This window comes from Ammospiza nelsoni, chromosome 16 (genome assembly GCF_027579445.1).
Source record: "Ammospiza nelsoni isolate bAmmNel1 chromosome 16, bAmmNel1.pri, whole genome shotgun sequence".
In the NCBI taxonomy this organism is placed as follows: Eukaryota; Metazoa; Chordata; class Aves; order Passeriformes; family Passerellidae; genus Ammospiza; species Ammospiza nelsoni.
Window position 1 is genome coordinate 11,634,578 of NC_080648.1, and position 17,765 is coordinate 11,652,342.

Consider the following 17,765-nt stretch of genomic DNA (forward strand, 5'->3'; position numbering starts at 1 on the left):
CTCTCTCCGTGCCATGCCATGGAGAATTTACAGTGCTTTTTAGCAACTCCTTACACAAAGTTCATGCTTGGGAGTGGCTCCCTGATGAGCAGCTGAGCCCCTCAGAGCTGGAGCACTGTGGCCATCCAAGGGCATTGATGAGGGACAGGGCAGCCTGCCTGAGGCTGAGGTTTGGGGTCTGGCCAGAACAAGGACAGCCTCCTCCTTCACATCCAGCAGGACAGCTCTGCACCCATGGAAAAATTTCTGGATATGGGCAAATGAGGATCTACCTCAACACCTGAGGTAGAGGCTCTTTCACCAGTATCCCCTCTTAGAGTTCCAAGTGGGACAAACCCCAAAGCCTTCACTCACTTTGCAGTCCAGTGAACTCTTAAACAAGAGCATGAATACAACCATGAAAGGGCTCAAGTGTTTCATCCCTATAAACATTAAGGGAGATTATTGCTCAGGCTTTTAAGTTTTAGGGCTGAATCCCTCAAAAGCTATTGCTGATGAAGAAAGAGAGGAGGGAAAAAGTGAAAAAAAGCAGCTTAAAACAGGCAAGGAAAATCATGGAAAATGCTGGAGAGGACCACAGAGCAGAGATTAGAAAAGAATAAAATTCAAGGAGCAGTGGAGTTACCGGGTACCCATCGCGTCCTGACTGCCCCTGTGGGGGGAACAAGGGACATGAGTCAGTCAGTGCAGCTTGACATCACAGAGCAGCAGGCAGGACACGGGCCATGGCCTCTCCAGCCAGCCCTGGCACTAAACTGGAGAAACCTCTTGGGGCAACTATCAGAGGGGTCACACCTACAGTGCATTTCCCTGATTTCCCTGTATTGTGATCCCCTGCCCCCCTTTGGCTACTTACCAGGGTTTTGCCAACCTGCACCCATCCCTGCCGCCAGTGCCCAGCCCCTGCTGGCCCTGGAGCCACAGCCATGCATGGCACACACTGGGTCCTGGCCATAAAGCTGCCCTGGGATGGAGGTGCCAAGAGGAAAGAAAACACCCCAGTGCTGGGGAGAGGTTGTGGAGGCTGAGACATCAGCCAGGACAGAGATCACTGAGCTTCAGTACTTGATTTACCCCTCTAAATCCATTAACTTCTTGCAGGATGCCCTCTCCCAGCTCACATCTAAGCTTTGCTTTATTTGCAGTGAAGCAGAAAGCACAGCCGATGCTGTGGGAATGACTCTACTGCAGTTCCTAGAGCAGCTGCAGGATCAGCAGAACAAAACACAGCCCAGTCAGGGTATTTCACCTTTCCTGCTCTCCTCAGGGGTTCCCAGAGGCATTTACAGCCCAAAGGACAGCTGACCATGCCCTGAGCTACAGCAGACCCAGGGCAAGGCCCAGGAAGGAGCTGGTGGGAATCAGCTGGCACACACACAGGCAGTGAGGAGTGCCTGTGCAGCAATGTCACCTGCTGCAGCAATGTCACCTGCTGCACAAACACAGGTGCTGTCAGCGTGCTGTGGGTGCAGAACTGAGTCAGGCTTTGCTCATGGCATGGGACAGCTCCAGCAGCCCCTTCTCACCACTCACAGGGGTTCTCCCTTCCCCTAAGCACCCCTGCAGCTGTGATGCCTCTGCAGCACTCCTGGTTCTTTCAGAATCAACACTGACTCCAGCAACTGCCCATTTAACCAGTTACAGCTTGGGATAAAGGGTACAGGAGGCTTATGGAGAGGTAAGGCAGGGAGCACACACAGATAAATAGGAAACACTTGGAACGCCCTGCTGTCGCTTGCTGGTGAGTTCCCCAGCCAGCACATTAGCACATAAAGTGTTTGCTAATATCTGTAACTGTAAATGCTTAATTATAGTCTGTGGCAAGCCTATATTTCAATTGTAGAAATTTCCTACCCAGCATGTGATTTTAATACTCTCCAAAACAGAGGTTTTATAGAATATCTGAGCAGAATACCCCTTACTCACAGACAGGACAATCAATCATCCATGAGCCACAAATCCTGTACCACAAATTCTAATAATTTTATATGCATAACTAACTTATGACAGCCAAAAGAATAAAATACCAGAACAACTGCTACTAGGGGACAACAGAATTGGGGATACAGTTAGAGCAGTGTAATGCTGTACATGTAAGAAGTAATCAATTCCTTCTGGCCTAAATCAAGAAACAGAAGAAACTAATAAATGCAGTACTGTTAAAATAAAATAATATTGTGGTTCTGTGGGTTCTAGGACTTATTTTATATTATGCTTAAAGAAGTCTCTGGCAAAGGCCATTTATGCTAAAAAGCAGGATTTAAAAAAAAAAACAAAACCAACCAACCCCACCCAACCCAAAAATTAACTAAACCAGGAGTTGTCTTTCAAAGAAGGGCAAGGGGAGAGGAAAGGAAAAAAAGGTCTTGTTTGTGTTAAATCTCCCCTGTGCTCCGTTTGCAATTCAATAGTGCCGTGGGAACCAGGAAATGAAACCAACTAGAGACAAAGAAAAATTAATAGTGCACCATATGTTGCCTGTGCTGGATGGCCATAATAAACGTGAGCAGACAGCACACGTGAGGCAGCACCAGCCCTGGCTGCGGGTGGGCTCAGAGCAGCCTCTGAGCACAACCAAACAGCCACACAAACCCATTCCCAACTGGCCCAAGTGCTTCAGTCAATGGGGAGCGTCCCTTAAAGGTGTATCTGGGGAGTTTTAAACAGGCAGTGTTCCACTATCCTCTTTATTTAATCCCAAATAATCGTTTTGCTCAACCCCCTCTTATGTATTTAAGTTAAAAAATGAACTTGAAATAGAAGCAAAAATTCAAAGGGCTGAAAACTCTTCACTAAACCCACAGGCAGTGCTGCCAGTCACAGCAGAACCAAAGCCATGGTGATGGGACAGCCCCCACTTCTTGTCACCATAACAGAACTGGGAATTTATTAGCTCAGGAATAGTTGCCAAATTTATTTTCCCTAAAATAAGCCCTTTCAACTCAGTGAGGCTCTATAGGAAGAGAACAACATGAAGAAATGCCTCTGCTAGTGCAATGACAGACAGGGAAATGTGGCTGCAAACAGCCTGAACCTCTCCTCCTCCTCCTCCTCCTCTGGGGGAAGAAAGGTAGAAAACCAGAAGCACCTAATACCCATAATTTATTTTTTAAAGCAACCCTCAGCAACTTGGAGGGCACAAATAAAACATAAATTCTCACTCCAAAACCAGCAGGAGAACAACAGATTTGGATGTGGTGGCACAGCCAAAGGCACGTCTGAACATTTGAAAGGAGGAGTTGACACATTTTCAACTATTACCCCTTCAAACAACTATTTCCCCATAAATTTTCTGGTTGCATTGGTAGGAATGCTCATTATTCTACCCAAGACTTCAAAGAAAGAAGCAAGCAAGCTATGGTTTTCCCTCTAGCCCCCCTTGTGAGGCAACCAAACCCATATTAAATGCTGGAAACACAATAGATAAGAAAAGCAAGACAGAGCTTTAGAACCAATAAACCCAGTAACATGTTAAATATTAGTACAGCACTCTTTCTGTTAAATAGAGGCAGACTAAAGAACTCTTTAAAGGGAAAACTCCTTTTTACTGAATATTTTCTGAGTTTAAAATTAGTGGAAGTTCCTTGGGGGCAGCAAGTTAAACATTTTAAAATTCCCCCCACAATTTGTCTGCAATCATGAAAAAAGAAATCCAGCAGCATCTGGTACTGATTTTGTTTCCAGACACACCTCCACCCAAAAAAAAAATGCTGTGCTTTTGCAAGGGCACTGAAAAGCAGGGGAAGGGGAAGCCTTAACTTTGTTGATCCAACAGTAAAATCCACGATACTTACTGCAGGTCCTGGAAAACAAAAGAAAAACAAAGAAAAAAGGAGTCAGTTTCAAAGAAAAAGTTCAATCTGATAAAGCAACAGAAATCAGGAATGAACACCAGAATGATTTAGGACTCCAGTTCAATTCCATGTGATGATTTTGCAGATTCACTCAGCACCATCCACATCCTCCTGTTACAGCCCCATCTCACTGTGTTGCTGGCACAGCAGTACTGACAGGGGTGTAAAGGCAATTTTTTCACAGTGTGACTGTTTCCTTTCCCCCCATAAGACCCTGGGCATCACCTGTGGCCAGCAGAAAGGAGACAGATGTGGCCAGAAAAATGTGCCAATTTTTACTAATAAAATCTATATTTTCACAATGGACCTTATCTATCCTTTGAGTAATGCAGGAGGAGCAGGATAGAAGCTCATGAAAGCCAGAGGAGCAGTGTGGTAGGGACCTGACAAGGGCAGTGCTGTTGCTTCCACAGACCCCAAATGTTCCTGTCGGATGTGCTCCCCTCTCCCTGACCTCCAAACATGTCATAAAACCCCTGTGACACCCTCATGTGCCCCTCCTGTGTTCCCTGTGCCCCTGCTCAGTGCCTCAGCTCCAGGGAAATTCCTATCACACCCAGGTCAGGCTTTGGGGGCCAGGGGCACAGTCTGAGGCTGGCTCTAACAGCAGTAGGAAAAGAAACATTGCCCCAGATCCCCCAGCAGGGCAGGGTGCTCACCACAGCCACAGCAATCCCTGCAGTTTTCCCTCTGGTGCTGCACTGAGGTGAGCACTGAGCCCTAATCCAATGCAATCCATGTTGCACTCCTGCTCACGAGGCAGCCTATAGCTCTGTCTGGGATTTATTCATACTCTGACTCTTGCCTGATCAAAACCAGAAACTAGAAGCACAATTAGAAAAGGAAAAAAATGTGGTAAAGCTTAAAATGGAGGCAAAAAACAATTAAAAAAAAGCTTTGTTCATCTATGTTATTCTATAATATTATTAAAGGAACATATTTCAAGTCAATGCCTTTTCAAGGATTTTAAAATTAATTTTAAAATTAAAAACATGGCTAAGTTGAATTAAATAAAAATCAAACAAGCCTAAGAATGAGGGGTGGCAGCAAGCAATGGCTGGCAGTGCACCAAGAACCATCCCAGTGACCTGTGTCTGTCACCTGGAGGGGTCAGTGCCACCACACAGCCACACCTGGGGCAGGGACAGCTCCAGGCCAGGAGCACAGGGGCTGAACTCGCTCTCCTTGCTTTAATTTCTTCTGAATACAGAAGCCAGTGGCTTTGTGCCAATTTATTAACTGAGAATCATAAACCTGATTTATTAACTCACACCAGGCTACCCACAAGAGCCCTTTTGTGGAAAAGTCAAGACTTAAGTCTCAAAGAAGTGTGCAGGAAATTATTTTAATATGGGATTTCAATCATGTACCAATTATAATCTCTTTGGAATTTGTTGCCTACTTTCCTTTTCTCAGCTACTGTTTTTTTCTCCCCAACAAGTGCAGGTAAATGCTTTTTTAAAGTGCTTCCTCCTCCCAAATTCAGGAATCAGTCAAATGGGAGGGTCTGTAAATGCACCTTTGGATGTTCTCCAGCCCTACCAGTGGAGTTACACCAATTTTTCACTGTGCTGCTGGCCAATTGAGGCTAAATAAATCTTCATTAAGGCATAAAGTTAAACCTATTGAACGGATCTTCTCTCCTCCTAAGAACAACATAACTTTCTGGTTTGCTGAATATGTTTTTCAACAGCCCAGCCACAATGCACTTGTTTCTTATGGGAAAAAAGTCAAATATTTTTGCAATTCAACAATAAATAAAGAAGCTGGTCCTGTACCCAGGAGATGCCCCTCATCCAGCCATCTCATCATTGTGGGCACATTGCACAAGATTTATGCTCTGTTCAAAGAAATTTGCCAGAATTTACAGCTAATAATTTTGACTGGCGATAATCAGTTGGAGAGACTGCAAGGGAGAATGAAACAACTTGGAAATTCTTACAACAAATAAAAGTTAGCCTTTGTGTACTGAAAACTACGCGATAAATTAACTTGGGGACTGATTTCAGAGGGCAGAGGAGAAAGACAAAAATAACCTGCAAATGCAGAGATTTTGGTCTATGATTGATTTACCTGAGCAGGGAGGATGCTGCTGTAACCAGGAGTGAACACCTTGTGCTCAAGCATGCAAGGGCATGGAGGAATTTGGGAACACAAAAAGATTCCTTAAGAACATGCACAGCTGTGCTAGCAGGAGGTGAAAATCAAAACTCATTAAAAATTAATGACCCAGATTTCCTGATTGACCAACATGAATGTTATTTTGTATATCCAGAGCCCGAGTGGCTCACAGCAGCACCATCCCCAGCAGTACACAAACATATGGGAAATGACAGGTCACAGTCATTTATTTCCAAGTATTTTTTCAGCTTGGAAATTCTGGGATAAGATGATATTTCTGTTAAATCTGCAAGTCATTTATCATGCAAGCTCTCCTGCCATGAGAGGAGAGAGCCAGGCAGGGGAAACAAAACCAGCCAGACATTTCCAACAGCTCAGGAAGAGTCAGAGGGGACTTTGCTGCAATTTTAAAGGGCAAATAGTCCATCCCCAAGGTAGCAAACATGCATCTGTGGCCACCTGAAGATGTAAAAAAATACAGTAAAAAAAAATCTATATTAATACATGGCTATGTGTATTTAAACACACACACAATGTATATATATACACATATATATAGAGTTATTAATTTGGGATGCTGTATAAGGAGTAACAGAGCCATGGGTAGTAACAGGTAACAACTGCTACAGCCATTGGAAGCCACAGAAACTGGGAAAAACTTCATTTGTCACTGTGTGCTGACCTCTAACTCCTGTCTGTGCCTCGGTGCTGGGGCACACAGGGAATATCCTCTCCTAGGAAAGGCTCATTACTGAGAGCCAGATTAGATTTTCCTGAAGTTCAGCAGAAGTCATCCCTGGGTATGAGGTTGTCACAGGCAGTTCATAGTGAGAAATAGGGGAGCAATAGAAATCCCCAAATAAATACAATTATCTGTGTGATTTACCCACATGCAGCCCCATATGTAACAACAACTGTATATTTATAATTGTCTATTCAATCACAAGGCTAATGGGTTTGAAAGCATAAATCTTGATATGTAAAAGATAGGATTTTAAGTATATATAGCACTGGAAGAGAAATAAGCCTTCCCTGCATAGAAATCACTTTTTTTTTTTTTTTTTCTTTTTCCTTTTAAAAAAGCTTTAGATTCCTTCTTGTTCCAAATCAGGAAATTTGCACAAACAGAATAGCTGTAAGAAAAAAGCCCTCCCAAACTAACAAAAAACCTTTTGAATTAAATCTTTGTTAGAAGTTCAAATTAAGGCAATACCTGCAGCATAATGTAAAAAAAAAAGAAAAAATCATGGATGGTGAGCAGAAGACTTCTATCCCATAGCAAAATTTCAACACATTTCTCCAAAAACTGCTTTTGAGATGAAACATTTTGTAAACAAAACTTTTTCTGCCAGAGATAGAAATCATGCCAAGTCAGGATTTTCCAAAGAAATAACACTTCATAAAAAAATGCCCTCTCTAGCCTACCTGTAAAGGGAATTTTGCGCCAAACCAGCCAACATTTATCCCCCTGAGCTGAAGCTGTGCACAGCTGATGCAAACAGCTGCTGCACAGCACCCCAGCCATCAGCTTTGGGTGTTTGTGTCCTGGGCAGCTCTTGCTTCATGTGAGGAGAGCAAAGCCTTACTCAGAGACTTGCCAAGCTGAACATTTCATGTGGATTGTCTCCTGGTTTATTTTGAGAGATTTTGAGCTTCAGTTTTTGGATCAATCATCAAGCCAGGGGAAGAAAGCAGAATGATATTCCAGGAGACAGGAACATATCTCCCACCATCTAGTTGTGCAAAGCCTTTGAACCAACACTCCAACTAAGCTCCCAAATCCTGGATCCTGTTCCTCCATCCTTCAGGAACACCCCAGCATGGCTCAGTCTTTAAAACAATAAACACAAAGCCCCGTGAGTGCTGTGCATCCCTACACCATCCTGCTCACACAGCTGGCAGCAAGAGGGGAAGCAAAACCTCCCAGGTCCCTGGCAAAAATCCGTGTGATTTCACAAACGCTCACTCCAGCGGCTGAACTGTGTCCTCACTGGGACATATCACATTGGAAAAATAAGCTAACATGACATTAAACCTGATTTTGCCTTTGGCAAGGAAAAGGAACTGCATCTGAGATGAGCAGGCTGGCTGTCAGGGCCAATCACGACAGCAAGTGCTGCAAAACCTTTCTTCCACCCCACACAGAGAGAAGGCTGAAAATCCCACATAAAATTGTATTAAAATGTGTTTTTCTTTCTGTAGACCACTTCCATGGGTGGCTGCACATGACTCTTCAAGGCTGTGCTTGCTTTCCAGCTGGAAAAGAAACTGTTCATGATCATGTGCAGGAATAAGGGTGCTGGGACCCTTGTGTCTGTCCTGGCAGGGTGGGATGGAGCCCAGGACTTGCTGGACCAGACCAAACAGCCAAAGTGACATCCCCCAGGGAAGCTGATGGTGTGAATTTTCTGGCCTCATGGTAGCAGCAGTGGGATAAACTGGTTTTTAAGAGCAGCCTCTTTTGCAGTGGTTGTGCCCAGCCCCAGGACTGCTCCTCTGCTGCAGCAGTGATTCCCACAGGGCCAGAAGATGGAGAGAGGAAATCAAATGGGTTGGATGGCGCCATTTGACTCAGTTTCTCCCTGGTTTGTTCAGCTGGGCTGATGGGGGCAGAAGCACTCCCCAGGTACTTGGCCCTTGTGTCTGAGCTCAGGGAAGGGGTGACAGGGGGACCTTTGTGCCACCACGGGGAGCTGGAGCTGCCACCAGACATGTGAACCCAAAGGGAAGATGGGGTTCAGTGCAGCCCCCTCTGCCCTCCAGGGCTCCCCAGGGGAAAACCTGTTCCCTTTAGGCTTCTCTACAGCAAAATAAACCATCAGCCCAGAGGCAAGGCCCAGCAGGACCCCCTCCCTGCCCTGGGGGCAATGGGGGTTCACCCCATTGGTTTAACAAGTGCTTTTGAAGCATGTGCAGCCAGGCTTGTCCCACGTCCAAATGCTCTAAATAGTTAAATTTTTTTTGCCAGAAATGGTTTTAAAATTAATCTTTTATGGTATGGTGCATATCTGTGAAGGAGAGCAGTTGTCCCAATGTGTTTTCATGATGATGAATTCTTAGTTTAGACAAACAGAGCTGGAGGATTAATTTATTTCATCTGAATCCATCATGGCAGAAGAAAAAAGCAAAATTCAGTCTTGGTTTAGATCAACAAGAGGGTGTGATTAAAAGGGACAGGAGTATCTCTTAACAGTTTCTCTGCTTGTTTCTTAGAGATATACATTGGAAGTTTCAATATAATCTGAAAAGCTTTTTCAACATGACTATTTCAACAAAGGCCAAAGAAAAACACTTCCCTTGGCAGGGCTGAGCCTTCTGGCTCTTCAACAGCCTTTGTCTGGAGGCTGTGAAGCCCTAAGCAGGCAAGGTCCCTGGGGATGGACACCAGCATGCTACACAAACAAAGTTTTATTCACATTTATCAGCTGCAGCGAGGGAACAAGGGCCCAGTTTATGTGTGGTCAGGTTCTCAAACAGATATAGAAATATATATTCAAGTTATCTGGAGAAACAAACAGCAGTGAGCTCAGCCAAAAGCAGCACACAGCAGGATGGCTGCTGCCTGTGTGCCTGCAGTGGGGCAGTGCAGGCTCTGCACTGCATTCCTGGGATTGCACTGGGAGCCCCAGCGTGTGCCTGTGTGCAGTGGGTGGCAGCTGCACTCTTCTCCATTCTCCTCCACAATTACAGAAATTTAAAAAAGTTGTTGCTAAGGTTTGGAATTTTTTTATCGTCAATAATTAATTTCTTATTTTCTATTTTTTTTTTTTTTATTTTACAATGTTTGTTTTCTTGCTGGCTCTGCATCGATTCCCTGGCAGCTTTCTGCTTCATCAGAGGGATGCTCAAGTGCATTTGCAGATGTGCCACAGCACGAGGGAAATTGCTGCTTTTCAAGAGTTTGGCATGAAGCAGGGAGAAGAGATTTAAGGGCATGTGTGAGCGCAGTGTTACCTCCCAGATTTCTGTATGGACCAGAGGCACATCTTGCACAGTGTTTACACAAATGCCTGCATTTAAAATCAGACCCAATGGCTGACCTCTCCAGCTGCCCTTGCTAGAATGTTCTATTCCACTGTGCTCCTTAAAGCCCTTAGGTGTTTTAAAAAAAAAAAAAAAAAAACAAGAAAATAATCAAAGCTGTCTGGTGGCTGTTCCTACAGCCTGGCTGCTGGGAAAATGAAACAAATTAACAAAGCTGGTTGGGATCCACCACCACTCCATCAGCACCTATCCCTTGATCAGGAGTAAATCCCTGATGCTTCAGGAACTAAAATACCTCAGAAAACCCCTAATGCACTCAGGAATACCAGCAGTGGAAGGGAGGGGAAATGCTTGCCTGCCTTTCTTGTCCCTCAGTCCAGGAGTTCAGGTGCTGCTGCTGGTGTGCAGCACAATCCACTCAATTTCCTTTCCTCAGAGTAAAAAAAATTGTTTAAAATATTGGTGATCAGAAAGTTATGCTGTCCTATTTGAAATACCAGCTGTGGATTTCCAATAGCAAGAGGCAGCAGAGGACAGAATTCAGTCTCCTCACTAAATGAAAATCCACTGGCTCCCTTTCATTCAATCAGTGTTCAAGAGTCTAAGAGCTGGGACATGTAATTTCATGTGCTGCTTTCTGGCACAGTGAGGCAATCCCAAGAACTGCCTGGCTCTCTGGGCACATCCAAGCCAATTTTCCTGAGCAACAGCAACACCAGCTGCATCTCTCCCTGCTCCAGCAGCACTCAGACCCAAGAGCAGGATGCAAACACCACCTCTCCCTAGCTGAAACAGGGGCAGCCCTTTCCCATTTCAGACAGGCACAAAGCCCCAAACCTCACCAGATACACTGAAGTGACAGAGACACAGCATTACAGCTCAAATTAATCTCCCAACAAGGCTGCTCTGAGGTTTCAGCCAAGCTGAGGGCACACTGGTGCTCAGGGGACGTGCCCAGGGCTGGTGGCTGTTTGGTTATCCCTGACTCCCAAATGCAGACACCACCAGGCAGACAACACAGGGATATGGCCACATGCAGAGGACAAGCCAGTGCACACCTCCCATCCAGCATGGCTGGGGAATTCCACATTTCCATGCTCCATTCCCTATTTCCATGCTCCATTCCCTATTTCCATGCTCCATTCCCTATTTCCCTATTTCACTGTCCCTCTTCAATGTTGGGTGGGGCAGTGATGAGGCTGAATGCTACAAGGAGAAATGGAAGGATGGACAAAAGGTAAAACAGCTGTGGGTGCTTTGAATGGAACTGGTTTTTTTTTGTTTTGATTGGTTGGTTTCTTCCTTTAATTTTTTTAAAAATTTCGTTTTGGTTGTTAGGAGTTTGGGAGCTGGCTTTGTTTGTTTTTTCTAAGTTTTTAACAAAACCCTTCATGCCCAGCACACAGGGGCGAGGGAAGCCCCTGTTCCACAGCCTGTTAGATGGAGGTGGCAGGTGGCATTACCCAAAGGCTGCCACGCCCATGCCACCCCCATGCCACCCCCCTGCCACCCCCCTGCCACCGCCCTGACACCCCGGTGCCCAGGGCAGGTGATGCTTACCAGGCTCTCCGCGCCGGCCGGGCTTCCCTCGCCGCCCCGGGGGCCCTGTGGGAGGCAGGCACAGAGCACAGGGTTAGTGATGGCCATGGACAGCCAGCTCAGCAGAGCATCTACCACACATCTTCCCCTTTGGACCCATGTCATGTCTTCCCCCCTTTCACAAACACCAAAACAATTGGTATGCAGCACAACTTAAATACCATTTTTCCCCCCACAGCATAATTCCAGTGAAAAAATCAATCTGGTATTGAAGTTATCAGTATTGTTAGATAGTAGAGAACCCCAGATCTAACATGATCCAAAATTCTGGAAAAAATCCTTTGCTGAGCAAGCAGCATTGCTGTGCAGTCCCTGTGTGCTGCAAATGGCTGTTACAGGTTTGCAAATCACAATATTTAAAGTATTAAAGCAATGAACATGAACCTCTTGATACTAATAATTATCTGAGTCAGAGATGCTTCTGGGCAACTGCTGACACAGCCTAGATCTGGTCACATATTTTTAATTTCATATATAAATCTTGCTGTATTCTTACCCTACTGGGCAGCAATGGCTGAAGGATTAATAAAATGCCATAAGTGACAAAATACCCTTAATTAAGGAAAAAAAAGCGCACTCAGACAATAAACTCTGATACAGAATACTGCTCCAGCACACACAGAGAGCATCCATGTCTCTGGCAAAGCCATAACACCAGATCCTTCCTGCCCTGGTGTTGCAGCCTCTCTGCTGCAGCCAGCATTCCTTGCCTAGCACCTGGAAGCATCACTTCTCCCACAACATGTGCATTACCAGGCTGGGAGAAAAAGCTCCTTTTTGCAGCCTCCTGCAGCAGGTCAGCCAGTTCTGGTGGAGTATTTGAGAGTGACAGTAACATTAACAAAAGGCAAGAACTTGCTTTTTATCTGTGAAACAACACTGCTCCCTCTCCTTTCTGCTGGAAAAGGATGATAAACAAAGACCATTAAATATTTCTGCACTCCTATCAGAATTTCCCCTGTTGCATAAACATTTCTGTGCTCAAATGTGCAACTGCATCTCCACAATTTCAGGCACAGCCTGGAGTTCTCCTCTTTGAAGTTTGGATACACTGTGCAGCAGTCCCCCTCCCCAGCCCACCAGGGAGCTCCAGAGGAACCCCTGCCCTCACTGGGGCTGCAGTGGGAGCCCAAACCCCACCTGCTGCCTCGCTATGGGATTGGCAACCTGCAGACAGAAGCCCTGGTAGTCACAAATGATTGGTAAAAAAATCCACCACTACTCCCTGAGTAACTTGCTCACAAGTTTCTACAGGGGAGACAAAAAAATCAACCCCAACATATTCGCAGCCTCCTTGAAAGCACATTACAGCCAGGAGAAAGGTTTACTTCTTCTATCTCCAAGTCTAGCTGCTTTGGAGAGGAACCACAGCTCTGATGAAGCACCTGATGGAGACCAGTGGTGACTGAGCAATTAAAGCCCCTCTACCTGAACCATCCCCTGGGCTAATTTTGGGGATCTGACCTGCAGGCAGAGCCTGAGCCCCAGCAGCTTCCAGCCTCCCTCAGAGTGCAGGGGATGCTTTAAACACCAGCCTTGCTTAATCCATCCCTGCCTTTCCAAGGGCTCCTCCTGGATCTGTTTAATCTAAATTCAGTAACCATTCTGCTTTCCCTCCTGCTGGCAGAAAGCACAGGCTGCTCCCCAGGGAGGAGGAAATGTCCTAATGGAGGTGTAGGAGAGCGAGGCCAAGTATCTCAACAAGTGAGTAATGGGGTATTGATGCTTTTAGGCAGCTTAGAGGAGAGCTGATATCAAAGGGTGGATGCACAGAGCTCCCACATAAAGCTTGGGTAGGAGCCATTCAACTGAGAATGTGAGAAACCTGCAAGAAACTAAAGATTCTGTATAAAAAGGGACCTTAACACTACGTTGGCCTTTTTTTTTTTTTTTAAATTTAAGAAATTTCTTAATAGTTCACACCACATGGGAAAAATGGACTCTTGCCTACACCAAGGGTAGATACCCCATCCCTTGAAACATTCAAAGTCAGGTTGGATGGAGCTTTGACTGGCCTGACCTAACTGAAGATGTCCCTGCTCATTGCAGGAGGATTGGACCAGATGACCTTCAAAGGTCCCTTCCAACCCAAACCATTTTGTGATCTTATAATTTCTTCCCTACAGTCTTCCAGGAAATCTGTAAAGTGGGTGCAGCACATGGAATTACAAATATATTTCAGAGATGTTGCTTGTGGCAAGTGAGATAAACCAAAACTGGGAGAGGAAAAAATTTAAAATCCATTCTCATCTGTTTTACTTGCTGATTTTATCTGAAAGCAATTTGGTTTAAAAAAAAAAAAAGTAACATTTTGGAAACCACATCTAGAATCCTGCTGCTACTCAGTAGCTGGGTTAGGAAAGGCTTCTGAGGAGAAAAAAAAATTGTTGGGAATTAAAAGGGAAAATATCAAAGCGAGCACTTACTTTGGGCAAGAGCTGCAAGTGTCAATTCTGTGGTGCAGGTGGGGGTGAGCAGGACAGAGACTCCCAGCTCCCACAGAGGAGCAGCCCAGGAGTCACCAATGCCATCCACAACCCCAAACTCTGCACATTGATGATATCTATGCTCAGAACAATTGGAAATTATTATTGTAGCAATTTCCAGCTTATTCTGGGCTCTCAGCTTTAGATACTGCTTAATGAACCAGACATAAAGTGAATCCATATTACACCTCCTGTTTTCAACCCCTTTAAGAAGCTACAAAAGAAATTAAGGAGGCCTGGGAATTTGCTTTAAGATGAGTGCTCCCTGTAAACTGTTCCCTAAAGGCTCCATCTCCCAAGACCTCGCTGTCTGATGTTTGTTCAATAGAATTAAGATTCATGTTGCATAAAGTAAATTGGGCAATGGCTGAGTCTTTTCTTCGAACTGTGCCAGCCCCACTGTATCAGTCCTGGGAGTCCTTTATTTACATTGTTATAAAGAGAATTTTGGAGTGGAGAATGAATACAAAGCATAAGAGTGTATTTTTAAACAACTTGTCACATTCAAGCTAAACAGCCTTAATCCAGGGCATAATATGCAACTTCTGACAATACCATAAGTTTCCCAGTAAGATGATAGATTTAGTAACCCAAAGACAAAGAAAGAGAATGAAATATATTGCTATTTGAAAATATTATGAGGAAGAGATGATGGATGTATCTAAAGAATAGCTCCTCAGAAACAAGGTAAAAAGTTCATAGTAAACACTCATAATTGCTGGGTAGCAGCCACTTATGTCATCTACTGTGAGCAAGTAAATGAAATATTAAAAATCAACATCGCTTTATTATTCACATAAAATATTGTAAAAAGCCAAACCCATGTACTTGTCCACAGTACAGTAAATAACCTTTGTTTGAACTAATTTACCCATTGCAAATTGGGCTGCTCAATGAACACCATAATCCATCAACACCAAGGAGAACAGGCACTATGTGTGTTTGATGTCTTTTTATCCCCTGTAATTAAACCAAATCTACTCCTTGACCCATGTTCCCATGGCTGGGAGGCTGTATTGCTGCCTCCCAGCCCTTCAGCTGGATGGGTAAATTTCTGCCTGGGCAAATTACTGTTGGGCACAAGGTAAAATCAATGTTTGTCAAGGGCAAAGTGAGTTTAAAGCATTAGCAAGAAAGGGAGTCCAGCAAAACCTTGCTGAATACCAAAGCTCTGTTAAATGTTCTAACAGTGAAGCACATTTTAGCCAAGAACTTGTGCCCTTCCCTTAAATTTCTCCTACACATCACCCTTTTCCACTGAGAACACTTACACAGAGGTGTCCCACAAACCTGGGTCCATCTCTTCCTTCAAGCCATGTGCTGCTGAGGCTCTCAGGAATATTTTTTTGGTTATGTTGATCCAAAGAAGTAGTTGAGAACAGCATTCAAGTAAAATCTTTGGCCAAGTGAAACGAAGACCTATCTCAGTGGATCTGTAAACCAGAGGGTTTTTTCCCTTGCAAGCACAGCACAGCGAGCTGATCATGTTGTGAAATCTCAATCATAAATATTAGGTTATTTTAGGGCCTCATTTTCTAGAGGAACTCATATCTAACACATTGTGCTCTAACATGGGATTAAGTATTACACCAATTTTACACCACTCATGTGGTTGCACTTAAATGCTTTTTTTCTTTCTTTTATGAGCTTCAAATGGTTTAACTTGTTTCCCCTTCTTCCCTTTTGGCATTTTTCAAGTTGTTTTCAATATATCAGCATTTTTTTCACTTAAAAATGAATCAACCAGAAGAATGGCTTGAACAAATTGGTTGGTTCAGCCACTCTCAAGAATAGATGTTTTTTTTTTTCTCTTCATATGGCTTCACTTAGAAGGAGGGAGAACTTTGCAGCAGAGCACCGTGGGGTCTGGTACTGAGCACGAGGAAGCCACGGCCCCAGCCTAGCTGGCTGTTCCTGCACAAAGGCCAATTTACTTTCTTGTTCCCCGAGGACAAAGTTTATGGTTCATGGGCAGGAGTCAGATGCTGTGATGCTTGCTCAGCTGATACTCATCAGGTACTCGAGTCAGGCTGTGGCTCCGACACTGCAGATCTGAGATTAAACAGTTTTGGGTCACAACACTTTGCATGAACCTTCCTGGCTTTGGAATCCAACAGACCCAAAGACTCGAAGCAAATACCAGGTGCAGATTGGAAACACGCAGCACCTACAGTCTGCAGAAGTTTTCCAAATAAAAGAAAAGAAAAAAAGAAGTATCTAGATTCATTTCAAATTTGGCCCAAGTGCCCCAAAAGCCCCAAAATCCTGGGCTACATTATGTGTTAGCAAAAACCATGCAGAAAGCAACCTCTAGTAGTTAGTTGGGGAGAGCTCCTTGCACTTCCATACCTGACCCAGCTGCTTTCAAGGTACAAAAGAAGCAAGAAATGGTTTTCATTCTTAGACCTTCATGAGCATCTTCCCCATGGTGCACTGGGGAGCTGTGCTCAGCCTCAGGGGACAAAACATCAACCCCAGGAACCAAACAAGAATATTTGTGCTGCTATTGGGATAATACAGGGCAGTATTCAAAATCTGTTTTGACTAAAGCACCTCTGGACCTCAGCACTAAAGGTTTACAGCCTCAAACTCTTCTGTACCTATAGCTAAGCTGAAATGGAGGTACCCCCAAAATAAGGGATATCCAGGAGAGGATAGGATGCAGATTTAAATTGATCCAACAAGATACAGCAGAGCAAACCCAAGCCCCTAAACTAACATTCAGCAGCACTGATAAAGCCTGCACACAAGGAGTAGTGGCTCAAGATGACAAAATGTTTCAAGGCCAGGGAGAAATTTAGGGTGTTTAAGTGTTTTTTTACCTGTAGCCAGAAAAGTCCCCTCTTACCCTGGATGAATACTTGTTGCAAAAGAAATAAAAATAAAATTCAAGCTCATTCAAAGTGTGAAATGATACATACACCCACTGAAAACAAAGCTCTGATTTTGCTCCATTTAAAACAACCAAGATGGTGCCCCTCGCTCCATAATCTGGATTCCCCACCCTCCATCCCTAAATAATAATTTTTTTTCTTTTTTACCACACCCAGAGAAGTTTCTTGAAAGAGTCAAGTGCATAGAACCCTTTTGTTTAGTCAGCAGGGCATGAATGTGAGCGGGTGTGCAAGAGTGTGAGCGGGTGTGCAAGAGCATGAGTGAGTGTGCAAGAGTGTACAAGAGTGTAAGTGGGTGTGCAAGAGTGTGAGCAGGTGTGCAAGAGTGTGAGTGGGTGTGCATGAGTGTGAGCAGGGCACGAAGATAAACTGAATTTGAGCTATAAATTAAGAAGTGACTGGAATCAAGCCACAATTGCATTTACATCAAACATGGGATTTTTCCTCCCTTGTTATGGCTGGTCTCACTCAGGCCATTCCCAGATAATACACTGGCACAGCTGCACTGCAGGGCAGGAGCAGATGTTCTCAGCACACCCCCCTCTATTTTTAAAACAAGAGGATGCATATTTTGGCAGCTGTGGGGGCTGCTATATGCAAGGTAAAAAAGTTTTCATGGCAGATTTCGGTTTTCCACATCTGCACCGAGACAGCTGCTTCAGTCCAAGTCCTGGACAGAGATGGGAACTTTGAACATCTTTCAGAAAGTGTCTATGCACAAACACGCACACATATTTGGTTTCATGTTTCTTCATGAGAACAGTGACCAGCTCTGTTCATCGTCCCCATATGCTCCTGCACACTTTAGACACTTAGAAAGACTTAAA

General features: G+C 44.5%; 1 protein-coding gene across 1 annotated transcript in view; it reads right to left on the reverse strand.

The window, feature by feature from the left end:
* Positions 1 to 17,765, reverse strand: part of LOC132080255 (collagen alpha-1(XXIII) chain-like) — a 173,951-nt gene that overhangs the window by 35,010 nt on the left and 121,176 nt on the right. Inside the window, 3 exon segments of the mRNA XM_059483285.1 lie at positions 626 to 652; positions 3,795 to 3,802; positions 11,520 to 11,564. Coding sequence (XP_059339268.1) covers positions 626 to 652; positions 3,795 to 3,802; positions 11,520 to 11,564 — 80 coding nt within the window.